Source organism: Jaculus jaculus, chromosome 21, assembly GCF_020740685.1.
Source record: "Jaculus jaculus isolate mJacJac1 chromosome 21, mJacJac1.mat.Y.cur, whole genome shotgun sequence".
NCBI lineage: Eukaryota > Metazoa > Chordata > Mammalia > Rodentia > Dipodidae > Jaculus > Jaculus jaculus.
Genome location: NC_059122.1, coordinates 4,912,636 through 4,933,997, shown reverse-complemented (window position 1 = coordinate 4,933,997; position 21,362 = coordinate 4,912,636). Strand labels below are relative to the sequence as shown.

Below are 21,362 nucleotides of genomic sequence, written 5' to 3'. Positions count from 1 at the left end.
TACTTCTTCACTTGGAAGGGTTCAAAAAGCACAAGCTGGGGCGGAGAGATGGCTTAGCGGTTAAGGCACTTGCCTGCGAAGCCTAAGGATCCACGTTCAATTCTCTAGGTTCTACCGAAGCCAGACACACAAAGGGAGGCAAGCGCAGGGCTGCACATGCCCATTAGGAAGTGGAGTTCAATTGCACCAGCTGGAGACCCTGGAGTGCCAATTCTATCTCGCTCTCTTGCAATCTCAAACAAAAACAAACAAACGAAAGGGCCAGTCTATTAGGCTTGCCTCAAAAAAACAAAGACTCCCCCAAATCACTGGGTGTAATTGCCTACGCCTTTAATCTCAGCACTCAGGAGGCTGAGGTTGGAGGATCACTGTAATCAAGGTCGGCCTGAGATCACACAGAAAATTCTCAGTCAGTCTGGGCTATAGCAAGACCCTGCCTCAAAAAACAAACAAACAAATAAACACACACACAAAAAAAGCACTAGCTACACATAGTCAAAAATCGCATTCAAACCTGGCATGGTGGCACAGGCCTTTAACCCCAGCACCCAGGAGGCTGAGATAGGAGGATCACTGTGAGTTCAAAGCCAGCCTGGGACTACAAGAGTAAATTGCAGGTCAGCCTGGACTACAATGAGACCCTGCCTTGAAACAAACAGACTGACAGACAAACAGTTAAACAGGATGCAATCCTTGGAAGTTTATCATTCGCACCACAACACATCAGAACTCCTAAATGAAATGAAAACGGAGTCAAATAAGATTATGAACACCACTATGTGTTCATAAATTTAAATATTTTTTATTTATTTAAATATTGTATTTATTTATTTATTTATCCATCCCCAAAAGGGTATAATTAAACTAGCCAGTATATAAAAACGTTTTTTCTTTAGACTGCAAGGATTAGGAAGTTTCTTCTCAGGCAGGAGGGATGGCTTAGCAGTTCAGGCATTTGCCTACAAAGCCAAAGGACCCACATTCGATTCCCCAGGACCCACGATAGCCAGATGCACAAGGGGGCACATGTGTCTGGAATTCATTTGCAGTGGCTGAAGGTCCTGGCACACCCATTCTCTCGCTCTCTCTTTCTCTCTCTCAAATAAATTTTTAAAAATTTAATTAAAAAAAAAAGAAGTTTCTTCTGACACTACTTAACTTATGAGTTTCAAAGTATGAACATGTGCTATATAACTAACACTTCTTCTGAATAAGTTTTGTACCATGGTTAAGGTTTCTGGGCCTTCAGACCTATGATGTAAATGGTTTGGGCCTCCTGCATAAGTTACTCAGCAACATTCATTCTGGTCATGAGTTGTGACTTAACCTGCTTATCTCGAGAACAAGTTAGCTCACCTCATTTTAAGATTTCCTTCTCCTCCATGGAGAAGTCACCCACTGCATCCCTGAGACCAAAGGCCAGAGGTTTTAGTCTGTGCCATAGCTGTCCTCTGGAACATGTCCTTTTACATAAATCAACTTTTTTAGAATTTAGCTTTCAGTAAGATGTAGCTCGATGTCCAACAACTTCTGGGGCTGGCGAGATGGCTCAGCAGTTAAGGGACTCGCATGCAAAGTCTAAGGGCCAGGGTTCAATTCCCAAGTCCCCACGTAGGGCTAGATACACAAAGTGGCACCTGTGTCTGGAGTTCCTTTGCAGTGATAAGAGGCCCTGGTGTACCCATACTCTCCCCACTCTCCCCTTTTCTCCTTACAAATAAACATGTAAAAATATTTAAAACTGGGCTGGAACGATGGCTTAGTGGTTAAGGCATTTGCCTACAAAGCCAAAGGACCCAGGTTCAATTCCCCAGGACCCACATTAGCCAGATGCACAAGGTGGGCGCACGCGTCTGGTGTTTGTTTGCAGTGGCTGGAGGCCCTGGCGCGCCCCATTCTCTTACTCACTCTCCCTCTTTGTCTGTCAAATCAATAAAATAAAATATTTAAAAAAATATTTAAGACTAATTTTGGTTAATGGTTTTGAAAGCCTTTTAATAAACAACCTACAGTTTAAGGTATCTCATTCGAATTAAAAATAAATTTGACTTACAATTTACAATTTTAACCATGGACAACAAATTTGCATTTAAAACGAACACAAGAGGGTCAGGGCCACCGTCCTCCAATTGCTGCCTCACGGAGATCGGTGATGGTTTCTCTTCCACGGCATAGTCTGTAAGGAGGGGGAAAAAAAAACTGAGTTTTGATAGATGAGTTAAAGGGACAAATTGAGAAAGGAACTGAAGAGCAGGCTATTATCACAGGAAGAGATGGGCATTTTTTTATATAAAGGGGAGCACAGGTCCTGGGGTACACCAATGGCTCACTGACACGAACAGCTTCCTTGGACTCTGGAAGAATGACCTACTTGGCTCAGGGTGGTACTATGGTTGCCTTGTGTATAAACTTTCCCCAGAAATAGCCTGGTGTGGTGGTGCACGTCTTTAATCCCAGCACTGGGGAGGCAGAGGTAGGAGGATCACTGTGAGTTCGAGGCCACCCTGAGACTACATAGTGTGTTTCGGGTCAGCCTGGGGTAGAGTAAGGCCCTACCTTGAAAAACCAAAAAAAAAAAAAGAGTGAATTCACATTAGCCCTGGCTAGAGTGAGACTCTGCCTCAGAACAATAGCAACAACAATTCCCTAATATTAGATTTTAAAATGCACTCAAAACTAAACAAACAAACAAAAAATGAAAGTATCAGCTCAAGCTTTTAATCCCAGCATGGAACTTCCGTGCTGTCTTTCCCCCTCAGTTTTCAGTGATCACTACCCATGGCCTGAACTTGAAACTCAAAACGAGGTTAGGGAGTCATTTGTGGTGGCGCACACCTTTAATCTCAGCACTCGGGAGGTAGAGGTAAGAGGATGGCTGTGAGTTTGAGACCACCCTGAGACGACATAGTGAATTCCAGGTCAGCCTGGGCTAGAGTGAAACTCTACCTCAAAACAAAAAAAAAGAAAAACACGAGGTTGGGGCAGGGAGTGATGGCATGCGCCTTTAATCCCAGCACTTGGAAGTAGGAGGTAGGAGGACTGCGTGAGTTCTAGACCAGCTTGGGGCTACAGAGTGAGATCCAGATCTGTCTGGGCTAGTGTGAGACCCTGTCTAATAAAAAAAAAAAAAAAGAAGGAACCCTTCTACACTACTGGTGGGAATGCAATCTGGTCCAGCCATTGTGGGAAACAGTGTGGAGGTTCCTAAAACAGCTAAAGATTCATCTACCATATGACCCAGCTATAGCACTCCTAGGCATATATCCAAAGGACTCATCTCATTTCCTTAGAAGTATGTGCTCTACCATGTTTATTGCTGCTCAATTTATAATAGCTGGGAAATGGAACCAGCCTAGATGTCCCTCAACTGATGAGTGGATAATGAAGATGTGGCACATTTATACAACGGTAAAGAAAAATGAAGTTATGAAATTTGCAGGAAAATGGATGGACCTGGAAAGGATTATACTAAGTGAGGTAACCCAGGCCCAGAAAGCCAAGCGCCACATGTTCTCTCTCATATGTGGATCCTAGCTACAGATGACTGGGCTTCTGCATGAGAAGGAAAATACTTAATAGCAGAGGCCAGTAAGTTAAAAAGGAGACATAAAGGGAAGAGAAAGGAAGGGAGGAGGGTACTTAATAGGTTGGTATTGTATATATGTAAGTACAGTGATTGTGATGGGGAGGTAATATGATGGAGAATGGAATTTCAAAGGGGAAAGTGTGGGGGTGGGGAGGGAGGGAATTACCATGGGATATTTTTTTATAATCATGGAAAATGTTAATAAAAATTTTAAAAAAATATATCACAGGAAACTGATTTCATGAAATAATTCCTCTGTATAATTCAAGGGCTTATAGCATATATCACTAAAATAACCAGTAAACCACACATCAGATTGCATTATTTTTTTCTTTATGGTTTTATTTATTTATTTATTAGAAACAGGGGGACAGAGGGGGAGAGAGAGAGAGAGAATGGGTGTGCCCTCACAGTGCCTACACTACCTTCACAAGACCCTTATAATAGGAGGAAAAGATGATGACATCAAGACAAAAGAGAGACTAATGGAGAAAGACAGGGGACGTGACGGAGAGTGGACCTTTGAAGGGGAGAGTGGGGGAAGGGAGGAAATTATCATTGTTCCTAAGTATGGAAGATGTCAATAAAAAAAAAAAAAGGTCAAGGGCTGGAGAGATGGCTTGGTGGGTAAGGCGCTTGCCTGCAAAGCCAAAGGACCCAGGTTCAATTCCCCAAGACCCAAGTAAGCAAGATACACAAGGTGACACATGCATCTGGAGTTTGTTTATAGTGGCTGGATGCCCTGGCGCACCCATTCTCTCTCTCTCTCTGCCTCTCTTTCTCTCAAATAATAATAAAAAAAAAACTTATGAAAAGGCCAAGAAAAATGGGAAAAGAAATTATTATTATTATTATTATTATTTTTTTTTTTTTTGGTTTTTTGAGGTAGGGTCTCACTCTGGCTCAGGCTGACCTGGAATTCACTATGTAGTCTCAGGGTGGCCTCGAACTCACGGTGATCCTCCTACCTCTGCCTCCTGAGTGCTGGGATTAAAGGCGTGCGCCACAACACCCGTCAAGAAACTATTAATAGGATTGGAGAGATGGCTTAGCGGTTAAGCGCTTGCCTGTGAAGCCTAAGGACCCCGGTTCGAGGCTCGGTTCCCCAGGTCCCATGTTAGCCAGATGCACAAGGGGGTGCACGCATCTGGAGTTCGTTTGCAGAGGCTGGAGGCCCTGGCGCGCCCATTCTCTCTCTCTCACTCCTCTCTCTCACTCTATCTGTCTTTCTCTCTGTGTCTGTCGCTCTCAAGTAAATAAATAAAAAATTAAAAAAAAAAAGAAATTATTAATAAACCACTGAACATGTACTGGCTAGATGCTCATCTGGACATATCAACAACAGATTTTCACATAAACATGCTTTTGGCCTGATACAAATTTTACCATAAAGTTAAACATTGTTTTGACTAGATAATAATTTTACCTCTTACCAGCACCCCCTAAACACTGAAAATTGAACCCAGGGCCTCCCAATTGCAGACAACATTCTGCCACTGAACTACATCACTACCCCCTTTCTTCTGATTTTTGGAGATAGGGTCTCACTCTAGCCCAGGCTGACCTGGAATTCACTGCATAGTCTCAGGGTAGCCTCAAACTCACAGCGATCCTCCTACCTCTGCCTCCCAAGTGCTGGGATTAAAGGTGTGCACCACCATGCCTGGCCCCTTTTTATTTTTTATTTAGTTAGTTAGTTAGTAAGTTAGTTTTGGTTTTTCGAGGTAGGGTCTCACTCTGGCTCAGCCTGACCTAGAATTCACTATATAGTCTCAGGTTGGCCTTGAACTCTCTGTGATTTTTCTACCTCTGCCTCCTGAGTGCTGGGATTAAAGGCGTGTGCCACCACACCCAGCTCTGTATGGTTTTTTTTTAAAAAAGATTTAAAAAATATACATCTTATTTATTTATTTGAGAGAGAGAAAGAGGCAGAAAGAGAGATAATGGGTGTTCCAGGGCCTCCAGCCACTGCAAAGGAAATCCAGATGCATGCGCTCCGTTGTGAATCTGGTTTACATGGGTCCTGGAGAATTGAACTAGGATCCTTTGGCTTTGCAGGCAAAAACCTTGACCACTAAGCCAGCTCTCCAGCCCTGTTTGTGTTTCCTTGAGGCAAGATCTCATCCAGTCTAGGCTGGTCATGAACTTACAGTAATCTCCTACCTCAGTCTCATCATGAGTCACCATGCCTAGCTGAAAAAGATTGTATATATTGGTTTTTCTAGATAGGGTCTTGCTCTAGCCCAGGCTGACCTGGAATTCACTATGTAGTCTCAGGGTGGCCTCGAACCTACAGCGATCCTCCTACCGCGGCCTGCTGAGTGCTGGGATTAAAGGTGTGCGCCACCATGCCCAGCCTTGAAAAAGATTTTTTTTCCCAGCCCCATTTTTTTTTCAAATTTTTATTAACAACTTCCATGATTATAATAAATATCCCATGGTAATACCCTCCCTCCCCCCCCGAAAAAAAGGTATTTTTTTTTAACAGCAAAGCCATTAGTTAAATTAAATCTTCCTCACACTTAAATCTGTCTTTTGGAATGTAGTATCATATTTCAAAACAAAACCTAAGTTAATATCCTAACTGTATCAGGTTCAGCCAATGGCAGAACCATAAACTATATATTGTAATTAATGTCACATCCACCAAGTATTGAAAAATGACATTATAATGTAACACTATAAACAGTTACTCTGGGCTGGAGAGATGGCGTAGCGGTTAAGTGCTTGCCTGTGATGCCTAAGGACCCCGGTTCGAGGCTCGGTTCCCCAGGTCCCACGTTAGCCAGATGCACAAGGGGGCGCACGCGTCTGGAGTTCGTTTGCAGAGGCTGGAAGCCCTGGCGCGCCCATTCTCTCTCTCTCCCTCTATCTCTCCCTCTATCTGTCTTTCTCTCTGTGTCTGTCGCTCTCAAATAAATAAATAAAGATATATATATATATATATATATATATATATATATATTTAAAAAAAAAACAGTTACTCTAACATAACCAGTAACCACAACAACTGTCTTTGTGACATCTCGGTAGTTGGACGGAAGGATGCCTGTCACCCAAGTTCTGTGCCCTCCTCCCCTTCATCCTAAGGCGACGGTTGGCCCACATATACCTCCTTTCACACCAGTGGAGATGAGGATGGGAGGAAGACCGTCTTCAGGAATAAGGTTCATTGCGCTTCCGACGGGACTTCCGACCTGAGTTATGCTCCCGGAGAGTAGAGAACTGTCTGCCTGGGGAAGCAAAGCAGCAAGGTGAACATTCCAGCAACACAAGGCTGGAAAGCCTTTGAGAGACAGCCCGGGATCCCTGAATCAGCTTCATTTATTTCAGGGTGAAGTGTGATGGCCTATGTCCGCTCACACAGAAATAGACGCACCGTAGTATATTCGTCAGGAGTACTATGTCGTAATAAAAATAATTCTTGGCGCACGAAACAACACTGATCAAACCCACAAATACTAGGCTGAGCATATAAAGTTCCACAAAAACCATTATATAGGATGTGCTATGGTTCAAATATGGCTTAAATGTTCTTCTCCCCACCAAGGCTTATTTGAGAAAATTTTATTCCTACTGTGCGATAATAAAGGGGTTGACGATTCATCTCATTATGCTATTCACAGGTTGGCTCTTTGTGAGACAACTAGGATTAAATAAGGATTGCTATGGTGGAAGACCCATGATTTCCAAGAGAGAGACCCAAAGGCAGGTGCGCATATAGCCCCAGATCTCACCAGGTGACGGTCTATGGTTCCAGCAGAGAAGACCAGCATCACATGCAGCCCCTGGGACATGTAGAGCCATGGCCCAAAAGAACCCTCTTCTCAACAAAACACCCACAGGGCTGGGAGACGGCTCTGGGGTATAAGCATGAGGCCCTGAGTCACACCTCAGTACTCACGTCCAATGCCAGGCATGGCGACGTGTGCCTGGAATTCTAGCACTGGGGAGGTGGAGTCAGGGAGCCCCTTGGAGCTCACTGACTAGTTAGTCTAGCTGAGCTGGTGGGCTCTCGGGTCAGTGAGAGACCCTGTCACAAAAAATTACGTAGAATGCTTCTGAGAACGGTGCCTGACACTGACCTCTGGCCTTCACGTGCACATACACACACATGCACACATACCACACACAAAAAGTAACATAAAGCTTAACTGGGAGGGAGAAATGGCTTAGTGTTTAAGGTGTTTGCCTGCAAAGCCAAAGGTCCCAGGTTCGATTCCCTAGGACCCACGTAAGCCAGATGCACCAGGGGGTGCAAGCATCTGGTTCAGTTTGTGGCGGCTGAAGGCCCTGGCATGCCTGTACTCTCTTTCTCTCTCCCTCTCTTTCTCTCTCCCTGCCTATTTCTCTCTCTAAAATAAATAAAGAAAAAACAAAAACTTAACCTAGTCTCTGGTATTGTGTTATTAGCAATGGAAGATGGACTTACACAGTATGTTAGCAAAAATGAACTTAGCAACATGCAACTGTTATTGCAATCAAGTCCACAAATATAGAGGTAGATATCTGAACACATATTATTGAATATAAGTATAAAAAATAAATATAAAAAGCCATAATGTTCATACCTATATATTAATGCTACTCTCACTTTTGGTAGAGAACCTTCTCTTTTCAGATGGCGGTGACCTTGGGATGACTCAGAAGGCACCATGGTGCTGAGAAGAAGTGACAGAGGAGTGCTCAGCACTGCAACATCTCTATCACACCTTCCAAGGCTCAGGGTCCATTGCGGGAGAGGTGGCAGAAAGAATGTAAGAGCCAGGGGAAGGGTAGGACTCCTTACAACGTGCTCCTCCAGATTCAAAATGGCCTGGATATCCATGACCTCACAGTGCCTGACACTACCTACACAAGACCATCATAAGAGGAGGAAAAGATCATGATATCAGAATAAAAGAGTGACTGATTGAGAAGAGGAGGGGATATGATGGAGAGTGGAATTTCAAAGGGGAATGTGGGGGAGGGGAGGGCATTACCATGAGAGATTGTTCATAACCATGGCAGTTGTTAATAAAAAATAAAAATTTAGAAATTTAAAAGAAATAAAAGAAAAAAATAAAAAGCCAGGCGTGATGGCACACACCTTTAATCCCAGCATTCAGGAGGCAGAGGTAGGAGGAGTTCGAGGCCACAGTGAGACTACATAGTGAAATCCAGGTCAGCCTGGGCCAGAGTGAGACCCTATCTTGAAAAAACAAAATTAAGTAAATAATTAAATAGGGCTGGAGAGATGGCTTAGCGGTTAAACGCTTGCCTGTGAAGCCTAAGGACCCCGGTTCGAGGCTCGGTTCCCCAGGTCCCATGTTAGCCAGATGCACAAGGGGGCGCACGCATCTGGAGTTCGTTTGCAGAGGCTGGAAGCCCTGCCACGCCCATTCTCTCTCTCTCCCTCTGTCTTTCTCTCGGTGTCTGTTGCTCTCAAATAAATAAATAAATAAAAATTAAAAAAAATATTTAAAAAAATAATTAAATAATTGGTAACAACCAATTCTATGGAAACTTCAGAAGTAAAAGCTTTATCCAACCCTAAAGTGAGCTGTGGGCTCTGACAATCCTGACGTCTCAGTGTCTTTCACAGGGGAGACCGCTGTTCCACGCTGGTAGGAGACGCTCACAGTGGAAGATGCTAGGCTAGACACGTGCGGCAGGGCATTTATGGGGGATCTGTGTATCTCCCCACCAACACTGCTATGACCCTGAAACCACTGTTCTAAAAAGCCTTTAAGAATTCTATCCAAACTCTTATTCTCTCCTTTAATTAAAAAAAAGGCACCAGGCATGGTGGCGGAAGTCTTTAATCCCAGCACTGGGGAGGCAGAGGTAGGAGGGTCGCTGTGAGTTCGAGGCCTGAGAATACATAAGTGAATTCCAGGTCAGCCTGGGCTAGAGTGAAACCATACTTCGAAAAACAAAGCAAAAAAATCCTAACTGGAAAAAACATGACAATTAGAAAAAAGCAGCTATAACGGCTTGAAGAGACAGGGACGGAGGAATTCCTTAGTCATTTCCAGATCGCCCAACACTTCCTCACTGTGGCCTTCCTGTTGGGCCCCCACAGAACCTGGGGAGCCTGATTTGAGAACCAGTCTACGAGGGGAGCAGGAGGACTCCTCCTTGCCCGTCCCGCAGCTATAGCAGCAGCCTGAGCCCTTTTGAGAACACCCTTCACGACAATGCTTCCTTTGAAAAACTTATAAATGCTGAAACACAGCGTGATTTTGTCACATTTACCTTACTTACACACATACACGAATGACCCCTGGCTCACACTGAAGTATATTCACAAGTCCAGGGGGCCAAACAGAAATCACTCAACTCAGCCAAAGCCCGAGAGGAGCGGCAGAGGCCGGGGGATGCAGGTGTGCACCCGAGATGGTGTCGTTTCTCTTACCTCTGCCGGCGGAGGGCTGGCAGGGACGGGCTTGGCCGGGCCATGGGACACAGCCAAGGTGCCTGCAGAAGAAGTCCCAGTCATTGTTAATTTGGCCGCATCAGCAACTTCTCCATTGGGCAAGATCCCGTCAGCAAACCAAACTCTCCTCTGCTCTCTGGGCTGCACCACTTGAGGGGCCAGGAAAATAAAACAGGCATCAATGTGACACGGGCTTCCAATGTCAAAGAGGAGAAGGTCTCCAGTTCCCGATGGACAAAGAGACTGCTCCTTAGCAACTTACTAGACACATCAGAACTACGACTGGGCGGTAAAGTTCTTATCAATGAGTAAACATCGGTTTTCAATATCTACTTTACTTTGTACATGCAAAGGTTTAAATTGTTTTGCTTTAAAAATATTCAATACGTCTATGACTATGTCCCATGTTCTAACCCGCATTATTGATAGAGAAACTAAGGAAGGTGTTTTAAGTGCTTAGAAAATAAATTCATAGCAGAAAAAAAAAATATATATATATATAGTAAACAAAATCCTTGTCTCCTAAAACTATGAGGTTTGCACAGAAAGTAAGCATCTCGCAAGGGGATGAGGGGTGTTTACAGGGAAGAGATGCCGTGAGGAATGTCGAAGACATCTTAGCCCATCCAAGAAGGCCTGCGCAGAAGAGGTGGGGAGCCAACTGTCCAGATCGTTGGCTACAGTGGAACTGAGGACAAAGACCGAGGCCTGAGAATACATAGTGAATTCCAGGTCAGCCTGGATGCGTCCTGCTCAGTCTGGAGCTGCAAATGCAGCCTGAGTCGTGGGAAGACAGGGACGAGCTGGAAAAGGGCATCTGATGAGACAACATCTCAACGCCACTGAGCAGTCTGAAGAGACTTGGGAAGATCAACAAAAATGACAAATGAAATAAAGAGAATAAAGATCTTAAGAAAGGAAGGCTAGACTCCCCAAAATGCAATAGTTACTAAGGGATGACCTAGAAAGAGGTGAAAACGGGGAAAAGTGACAATGTTTATAGGTGATCTTTGAAAGGGAAGGACGACTATCTGATGAGGGGAAAGGATATGACTAGATGAAGAGACATAAAATTAATGAAGGCTGGGCTGGAGAGATGGCTTAGCGGTTAAGCGCTTGCCTATGAAGCCTAAGGACCCGGTTCGAGGCTCGGTTCCCCAGGTGCCACGTTAGCCAGATGCACAAGGGGGTGCACGCGTCTGGAGTTCGTTTGCAGTGGCTGGAAGCCCTGGCGCACCCATCCTCTCTCTCTCCCTCTATCTGTCTTTCTCCCTGTGTCTGTCACTCTCAAATAAATAAATAAAGAACAAAAAATATTTAAAAAAAATTAATGAAGGCTGATTTTAAGTATCAAAGTAAATAGCTTGACAAGATCACTTTAAGGAAATATAAAATTGCTATTTTTATTATTTATGAACCCCTAAATGTACCAGGTGCCTTTCATCTGACACTATCATAATCATAAAGAAGTGACAATCCAAAAAAAGTTGAGCTTCTATCATGATATAATCAGAATTAAAGTCCTAGATTTTGAGGTCGCCCCCCCACGATAGCATTTTCTTTTTTTTTTTTTTGGTTTTTCGAGGTAGGGTCTCACTCTGGTCCAGGCTGACCTGGAATTAACTCTGTAGTCTCAGGGTGGCCTTGAACTCACGGTGATCCTCCTACCTCTGCCTCCCGAGCGCTGGGATTAAAGGCGTGCGCCACCACGCCCGGTGCATTTTCATATTTTTATGACGGACAGATTTCAAAATGAAAGGAGACAACGGCAGGGTATATTTCGAAAAGCAATGCTAGCATGGGCTGCTCAGCCGCGTCGCTTGGTCAACTCCTACGGAGAACATCAGCGACAGCGTGAGGCGAGGGGCTTTACGGGGTGACTTCAAACTCTACAGCTCTTCTCAAGTACAATCAGTATCGACGCCTTCCTCCGCAAGTTGCCGAGGAAACTGGCATGTTTTCAGAGGTCCCTCTAGGATATCAGGCAACACAGAAATTTTTTTTTTTTTTTTTTTTTTTTTAACCTGCCCAGGTAAGGGCGTGGGGCGCTGCTCTCACCTGGCCCTTGTACTCTGACCACCCCTCCCGGGGGGGGGGGGGGCCCGCCTGCAGTGTTTTAAAGAGCTGTGCTGATGTGACGTCACATCAGCGCCTGTTCAGGGGAACTTGGTGAGGGAAAGAGAGAGAAGAGCACAGGGTCCCCTACCTTCCGCTCCAGGGTGCTTTAAAACTCCCACGGGGACCATCACAGTGGGAGGTGGAGAGCTCAGGGCTCCCGAGGCCTGAGCCTGCTGCAAGGGAGGGACAGTAGAACAGTACTCAGCAGGGTTGTTAGGGTTAGGGCTCGGGCAGGCGCTCAGCATGTTCTCCCAGGCTTGAGCTGAAGCAAATACAGACACAGTCAATGTGAATGGATTGCAAGATACGGACATCAAGACCTCCACAACACTGGGTAATTAATGCAGCTCCTCCTCATTGATACTCACGGCAGGGCTCCCCCTCCAGCTAGGGAAGATATTAAGGAGACAGGTGACTTGACTCTATGAAGGGGACCGGTTAGCTAAGTAAACTATTTGGTTGGAGCAAATAAGGATTGCCTGATATTTTAAAAATAATAATGAAAGGACTGTTGACACAGACTTGAATTGATGGGTCTGAATTAAAAACAGGTCCATGGCTGTCTTGAAAGGAGACCATGTATTTCATTGAGAAGGATATAAACAACACCAGACCGTAAGGATTTATAGCTACAAAAGCCATTAGGCATTTCTGGTTTAACATATTTTATAAACGTCTATCAACAAAACATCAAAACCAGGGGCAAATTTATATAATTCTATTGTATGATTTTTAAAATTTTTTCTTTTCTTTCCTTTTTTCTTTCTTTCTTTCTTTCTTTCTTTTTTTTTTTTTTTTTTTTTTTTTTTTTGATATAGGGTCTCACTCTGGCCCAGGCTGACCAGACATTCACTATGTAGATTTCACAGGGATCCTCCTACCTCTGCCTCCCCAGTGCTGGGATTAAAGGCATGTGCCACCATGCCCGGCTCCATTGCATGATTTTTAGAAAACTCATTCCTAGAGTTTCAAGCTGTCCTTAGCACAGAGGAAAATCTTTGAAGAGTTAAGAAGCCTAAAGCTCAGGAGTTGTCACGCCACTGTCCCCATGACTTAGGCTTTAGTGCACTTGTGGCCCTGTAGAAGAGCATCAATAGCAACAACCCTGTCATGCCGGACCTATTTGAACATGAAAATGTGCCAATAGCAGGTAAGCATGACCAACCAATATGATCACAGATACGTTGAGAGCCTATGCACCGTATAATTTTACTAAGTAAATATTGATATATCAACTGTTATTTTTCAAAGTAAACAGGATGAATGATGCGATAGACGTCAACGATCTAAAAAAAATTTTTTTTTTTTGAGGTGCAGGTAATATCGTATACCCAGAAATAGGAACCACCTAATTTTTGAGTGTCTATTTTAAAAAGTCTTATTCAATGTCAAAGAGTGATCCACAAGATTTTGAATATTAATTTTGAATACTTATTTCCTCCAAAGCTACTCACAAAAGCTATGTTCATTTGGAAGCACTGGCAGGAAGAGGGGAGGAAGAGAAGAGGAGGAGGAAGGAACGGGGAAAGAGGGAACACTGAAAAGCGTCAAATTAAATGTTCAGAAAAAGACCAGGCTAAGCCATGCAAGAGGAGAGACGCTGGGAAAACCAGGAAGTGGATTACTTTAGGATCCCCTGCTAAGGGCCTCCTTGGCTTAACAAAAAGTAAGTATTCCATATGAATCCTCTGCCATTTCCTTCATCTTTCGCTACGCCAAGTTAAAAAAAAAAAATGGCTATCAAATAAAAGAGATATGAAGGTGTTTCTTAATTAAGCTGCGTGCTCTTGGCTGTGGCTATGTGCCTGAAAAGGAAGGTAGTAGAGTAAATAAAAATCATCAGCTGAGCCACTCAGTGAAGAGTCACCACCCAAAAGGTGACTCTGAAGAGTAGAGAGAATGATTCATACTTATCAAAATGACAAGAATTCAGAAATGGGAGAAAATTGAGTGGGTCACAGGACACTGGAGCAGATCGGACTAAGTGACATGCAGCGGGTTAATAAGGCAGCGATAGGAAACAGCACTCTTGAGCGGTGCAGACACACAGAGCCAGCGCGGAAGGGAGCTCGGGGCGGAGGAGCCCGGTCAGGGCCCGGGAGGCCACACAGGCGGCACTGGGGTCACTGTCAGCGCTTCGTGTCGAGTTCAATCGCTCATGCCAACAGAGAGGACTATAATCTGATCAAGTCTACTTTTTTTTTTTTTTTCACAGGAACACTCAGCGCTTTGGGTTTTGGTGTCTAAAATGTTTGTCGGTTCATTTTCAGTCCCACAAAAAAAAAAAAAAAAAGAACAATAGATAAGTTTTATTTTCTTTCCCTTGGCTATATTTTGATCTATATAACAACTAAATAAAAAAGAAAAACACACCTATCTTTCCGGGTGTGGTGGGGCACACTTTTAGTTCCATCATTCAGGAGGCTGAGGTAGGGCTGCTGTGAGTTCAAAGCCAGCCTGAGGCCACAGAGTGAGATCCAGACCAGCCTGGGCTAGAGTGAGAACCTGCCTCAGGGAAAAAAAACAAAAACAAAAACTAACAAATCTAAGATGTATTAAAGTAACAAACAGTGCTGGAGGGATGGCTTAGTGGTTGAGGTGTTTGCCTCCAAAGCCAAAGGATCCAGGTTCGATTCCCCAGGACCCATGTTAGCCAGATGCACGAGGGGGTGCACACATCCGGAGTTTGTTTGCTGTGGAGTGCTAGAGGCCCTGGTATGCCCACTCATTCTCTCTCTCTCTCTCCCTCTTTTTCTGTCAAATAAATCAACAAAAAATTTTAAAAAGAAACAGTACAAAAATGTGATCCACTACTTCATGCTAGATGCCAAAATATTCATTTATTTACCTTGGTTTTTCTAGTTAGGGTCTCACTCTAGCTCAGGCTGACCTGGAACTCACTACGTAGTCTCAGGGTTTTCTCAAACTCGTGGCGATCCTCCTACCTCTGCCTCCTGAGTGCCGGGATTAAGGCGTGCGCCACCGCACCCACGTAAAATATTTATTTTTAATAAGAAAAATTTGGGAGGAGGGTAGGGAGGAGGCTAACAGTGGTACCAACATGACTGTATACACACTGTACCTAACAAATAAATAAATAAATTCAGAAATGATGGTCAAGTAAAAAAAAAAACTTTCCGGGCTGGAGAGATGGCTTAGTGGTTAAGCGCTTGCCTGTGAAGCCTAAGGACACTGGTTCGAGGCTCGGTTCCCCCGGTACCACGTTAGCCAGATGCACAAGGGGGCGCACACGTCTGGAGTTCGTTTGCAGAGGCTGGAAGCCCTGGTGCGCCCACTCTCTCTTTCTCCCTCTGTCTGTCTTTCTCTCTGTGTCTGTCGCTCTCAAATAAATAAATTAAAAATTAAAAAAAAACAAAACCTTTTCACTTTATTAAGAATATACTTCTAAGAATTATCGTAAACTACAGGTGTGTAGTTTTGTAGATTTTTCACAATGTAAAGTAAATCATTAGAGTACTTTTTTTTTTTTTTTTTTTTTTTGATTTTGAGGTAGGGTCTCATTTTTGCCCAGGCTGACCTGGAATTCACTATGTCGTCTCAGGGTGGCCTCGAACTCACAGCGTTCCTCCTACCTCTGCCTCCCCAGAGCTGGGACTAAAGGCGTGCGCCACCACGACCGGCTAGAGTACTTTTTAAATTATGTATTTAGATAGTAAAAAAAAAAAAAAAAAATAAGCAGCAAGCTGTTCATAATCATGGGTCCTAAGGTTTTAGGGTATTCCCTAGAAAGAAGCTCAGTTTGACTCTAGTCAGCTACGTGGCCAACAGCATCCCGACCCCCCCCCCATTTGTCTAAGCATTTGACAGGCACGGCCACTCAGCACCCTATGTCCAGAGACCGCCCTTCTTCCCACAAGACTTACCTGGGCTTCGGTATTTAGTCAAGATTTCAGACAGCAATTCTGAAATGCTAGTACACTCTCATGTGTAGAAGTGAAGATCCGCATTGAGAAGTGACAAGTGAAGGAACCAGCTAGGAAAGGCAGAAAGCCTGTTCATAGGCCTCCGGCCCTCCTCTCTCATGAGCGCGCATCAGCCTGCCTCGACACTCACCATTCATCAGCACCGAGTGGCAGATGACGCACACTCTCGCTTCCTTTCTGTCCATGTACAACAGTTTACACTTCAGGCTGCAGCAGGAAGCACAGAAGACCTGCAAGGGGGGGGCGGGGGGCGGGGGGCGAGGGAGAAAGAACACACTGAACTTATCAAACACCAAGGAATCAAACGAATAAAGACAACCCTACTAGACTACGGTACAAAGGACTGCAAAAGAAAATTCAGCTTGGGGCTGGAGAGGTGGTGTAGCGGCTGAGGCGCTTGGCTGCAAAGCCGAAAGACCCAGGTTCGGTTCCCCGGGACCCACGTTAGCCAGATGCACAAGGGGGCGCACGCATCTGGAGTTTGTTTGCAGTGGCTGAGAGCCCTGGCGTGCCCAATCTCTCCCCTCCACGCCCCCATCTTTCTCTCTATCTCAAGTAAGTAAATAAAAAGTTAAAGGAAAAAGAAAATTCAACTCAAGAAGCTGGAACTCAAACCCAAGAGTGAGATTTACAAGTCTGTGAACAATCAAGAAATCAACAAAACTCATGGAAATAAAAACGGTGGCTAAAGTCCCACCACAAATACACTGTGGGGAAGATGAGGCAGAACACCTGTGCTGTCATGAGGACACCGGCTTAGCCACAGTGGCACCTGCTATTTTAAAATATATATATTTTAAAGCCGGGCATGGTGGCGCATGCCTTTAATCCCAGCACTCAGGAGGCAGAGGTAGAAGGATCGTTGTGCATTTGAGGCCACCCTGAGATTACATAGTAAATTCCAGGTCACCCTAAGCTAGAGTGAAACCCTACCTCGGAAAACCAAATTAAAAAAATATATATATAATTTGTTATTTGACAGACAGAAAGAGGGAGACAGCAAGAATGGGCAGGCCAGGGCCTCCAGCCACTGCACAGGGACTCCAGATGCATGCGCCCCCTTGTGCATCTGGCTAACGTGGGTCCTGGAGTGTCGAACCGGGGATCCTTTGGCTTTGCAGGAAAACACCTTAACTGCTAAGCCATCTCTCCAGCCTTTTTTTTTTTTTTAAACAAATCATAGATGAAATGAATAAAGACTTGGACGTCTGGGTTTATTTTTATTTATTTCCGCGCGTGTGTGTGCGATGTGTGCATGGGTGTGGCAGGGTTTCTTGCCACTGCAAGCGAATGTCAGACACATGTGGCACTTTCTGGCTTATGTGGCCTTCCTGGGAATTAAACCTGGCAGGCGGGCAAGCAAGCACCTATAAGCAACTGAGCCATCTTCCCGCTCTTACTTCTGGGTTTTAAGCTGTTTTCTATCTCTTCATGTGTGAAATAGTGATGTAGATGTTTCACCAGTCTGCTGTGAAGAACAAAGATCAGGGCTGGGGAAAAGGCTTCGCGGTTAAGGCGTTTGTCAGCAAAGCCTAAGGACCCCGGTTTGATTCCCCAGGACTCACATAAGCCAGATGCACAAGGGGGCGCGTGTGTCTGGACTTCATTTGCAGTGGCTGGAGGCCCTGGTGCTCCCCTCCACAAGAAACCAAAGCAGGCAACGACAGCAGCCAGTTTCCAGGATCTCATTTTCACCTTCTGTGTTATGGAATTATGTTTTCTTCTCCCTCCACACCACACAACAGTGACCTCCTCAGGTTCCGGTTAAGATTGATTCTCTCTATTCTTCTTCTTTTTCAAATAGGGTTTCACTCTATGTCCAGGCTGACCTGGAATTCACTGTGTAATCTCAGGGTGGCCTCGAACTCATGGTGATCCTTCTACCTCTGCCTCCAGAGTATTGGGATTAAAGGTGTGCGGCTCTTTCTTCCTTCCTTCCTTCCTTCCTTCCTTCCTTCCTTCCTTCCTTCCTTCCTTTCTTTTTTTTTTTTTTTTTTTTTTTTTTTTTTGTTTTTTCGAGGTAGGGTCTCACTCTAACCCAGGCTGACCTGGAATTCACTATGGAGTCTCAGGGTGGCCTCGAACTCATGGCAATCCTCCTACCTCTGTCTCCCGAGTGCTGGGATTAAAGGCATGCACCACCACGCCTGGCTTTTTTTTTTAATATATTTTATTTATTAATTTGACAGAGAGAGGGAGGGAGAGAGAGAGAGAGACAGAGAGAGAATATGGGTGCGTCAGGGCCTCCAGCCACTGCAAACGAACTCCAGACGCGTGTGCCCCCTTGTACATCTAGCTAACGTGGGTCCTGGGGAATAGAGCCTTGAACCGGGGTCCTTAGGCTTCACAGGCAAGTGCTTAACCGCTAAGCCATCTCTCCAGCCTCCCCACTTTTTTTTTAATAAGAGAGAGAAATAGGGCTGGAGAGATGGTTTAGTGGTTAAGCGCTTGCCTATGAGGCCTAAGGACCTTGGTTCCAGGCTCGATTCTCCAGGACCCACGTTAGCCAGATGCACAAGGGGGTGCACACACCTGGAGTTCCTTTGCAATGGCTAGAGGCCCTGGCCCGCCCATTCTCTCTATCTGTCTCTTCCTCTCTCTGTCACTCTCAAATAAATAATAAACAAAAAATTTAAACAAAGAAAGAAAGAGAAAAGTAAAGGCAGAGAGAGAGAGAGAATAGGCGCATCAGGGCCTCCAGCCGCTGAAAACGAACTCCAGACACGTGCGCCTCCTTGTGCATCTGGCTTATGTGGATCCTGGGGAATCAAACATGGATCTGTAGGCTTTGCAAGCAAGCACCTTAACTGCTAAGCCATGTCCCCAGCCAAAGATTGGTTCTCTTGAGGGTTCTCTAGTCGTTTGTTACAATCTAGAGCTTCACAGAGGAGGAAAGCTGCTCTGAGCAAAACAAATTCAACTGGTCTCATTTTAAATGTTTTTTTTTTTAAATTTTTTTTTTATTTATTTGAGAGCGACAGACACAGAGAGAAAGACAGATAGAGGGAGAGAGAGAGAATGGGCGCGCCAGGGCTTTCAGCCTCTGCAAACAAACTCCAGACGCATGCGTCCCCTTGTGCATCTGGCTAATGTGGGACCTGGGGAACCGAGCCTCGAACTGGGGTCGTTAGGCTTCACAGGCAAGCGCTTAACCGCTAAGCCATCTCTCCAGCCCAACTTGTCTCATTTTAGAAAGCTGAACTCACAGATGAGGAATCCTATCAAGTTCTCATGAGCTGTGGCATTGCTAGGACCCAGTACCTGAGAAGAACAATTTGAGGGCAAACAATGTATTCTGGTTCCGCTTCAGAGACGTTGGTACGTCGAGGTAGGCTGGAACATGGTGTGGCACAACAGAAAGGCTCACATCATGGCAGCTTTAAGAGAGAACACGTGACGGGCTGGAGAGATGGCTTAGCGGTTAAGCGCTTGCCTGTGAAGCCTAAGGACCCTGGTTCAAGGCTCAATTCCCCAGGACCCATGTTAGCCAGATGCTTAATGGGGGGGGGGGCACATGTCTGGAGTTCGTATGCAGTGGCTGGAGGACCTGGCACGCCCATTCTCTCTCACTCTGCCTCTTTCTCTCTCTGTCGCTCTAAAATAAGTAAGTAAAAATAACAATTTTTTTTTTTAAATTGAAAAGAAAAAAGAAAGAAAGAAAGAAATACATAAGCCTTGGGCTGGAGAGATGGCTTAGCAGTTAAGGCACTTGCCTGTGAAGTCTAACAATCCAGGTTTGGTACCCCAGTACCCATGTAAGCCAGATGTACAAGGTGGGGCACATATCTAGAGTTCATTTGCAGTGGCTAGAGACCCTGGTGTGCCATTCTCTCTATATATGACTCTTTCTTTCTGTAATACCCTAATAAATAATTTTTTTTTTTAAAGAAGTAGTTTTGGGGCTGGAGAGATGGTAAAATGGTAGATGGAAAGACCCTATTGCTGAAGACTTCACATACTTGGGCTGCAAGGCCACTGAGAAATCCTGCTGGAACTGAGCTGATAACCTCCTCCATATAGACCAGCTGACAGAAAGCTGGAAGAAGCCATTCAGCATGCAGTTCAATGGGAGAGAGAGAAAACACCAGTGAAGATACTCAACAGTGGACATTGCAAGCCTTATATTTGTCCAGCCAGGCCAAATGAGCCAATGGGTGCAATAGAGGCACGTCTGTCATGGTGGAAACCAACTGCCCTCTAATTGAACTGGAGGCCCACTCCATGGGAGGAAATACATCCTGATACTGAAAACTTAAAACAGAGGTAGTCATGAGCCCTAGGGGTGTTAACATCTGCTTCTGTCTGGTTAAATGTATATACTATGCTCATCAAACTGCCTGGTAAACACTTCTCTTAATGTTCACACACTTATATTAATGCTACTCTCACTTTTGGCAGAGAACCTTCTCTTTTCAGATGGCAGTGACCTTGGGATGACTCAGAAGGCATCACGATGCTGGAAAGAAGTGACAGGAGTGCTCAGCACTGAAATATCTCTATCACACACTCCAAAGCTCAGGGTCCATTGTGGAAGAGGTGGCAGAAAGAATGTAAGAGCCAAAGGAAGGGTAGGACTCCTTAAAACGTGCTCCCTCCACACACAAAATGGCCTGGATATCCATGACCTCACAGTGCCTGACACTACCTACACAAGACCAGCACAATAGAGGTAGAAATTTAGGACCTTGCAAGGTGGTTTGACCCCGACAATTCTTTTACAACTTTGCAAGTTGTAGGTACCTTATGGTGGTACATACTTTTGATCAGAACACTTGGCAGGCAGAGGTAGGAGGATTGCCATGAGTTCAAGGCCAGCCTGAGTGTACATACTGAATTCCAGGTCAGCCTTGACTACAGTGAAGCCCTACCTTGAAAAACCACACAGAAAAAAAAATAATAAAATCCTTTAATTCAAAACCAGGAGAGAGATCTTCACATGAACTTCTTAGAGGATAACAGACACTGGGTTGGGTTTTATGAGCAGAACAAGCCCTAGGGTATCAGTGAAGGGGCAGCACGTGCTTGAGGCCGTCACCAAGAACGAGGGAAAGGCACATTGGGCTGGTGGAGAAACCAGGAGTTCTCTGAAGGGATTCCAGCCAGTCAGAGAGGAACCCAAAGGACATGAAGCATCCTTTCGGCTTTGATGTCCAAAAGCCTCAGAATGAACCTCCTGTGACCCCCCTGAGCCCCACATGGTCAAGGTCCATTCTGAGACTGTTGGTCATGGCCAGCTGTGATTGGCCCAGTCCGTGTTCTCTATGAGCTCAGACAGGCAGGGCCTTTGTGAGGCAGT

General features: G+C 44.9%; 1 protein-coding gene across 4 annotated transcripts in view; it reads right to left on the bottom strand.

The window, feature by feature from the left end:
- The window catches only part of Zfyve9 (zinc finger FYVE-type containing 9), a 119,691-nt gene that overhangs the window by 29,647 nt on the left and 68,682 nt on the right, over positions 1 to 21,362 (bottom strand). For 3 of the 4 annotated variants that reach the window (XM_045139203.1, XM_045139205.1, XM_045139206.1), the window contains 5 exons: positions 16,197 to 16,296; positions 12,211 to 12,384; positions 9,984 to 10,153; positions 6,699 to 6,819; positions 2,054 to 2,176 (listed from right to left, as the gene is read on the bottom strand). In XM_045139203.1, the coding sequence (XP_044995138.1) occupies positions 2,054 to 2,176; positions 6,699 to 6,819; positions 9,984 to 10,153; positions 12,211 to 12,384; positions 16,197 to 16,296 (688 nt within the window). The remainder of the gene's footprint in view (positions 1 to 2,053; positions 2,177 to 6,698; positions 6,820 to 9,983; positions 10,154 to 12,210; positions 12,385 to 16,196; positions 16,297 to 21,362) is intronic. The other variant, XM_045139204.1, reaches the window with a different exon arrangement.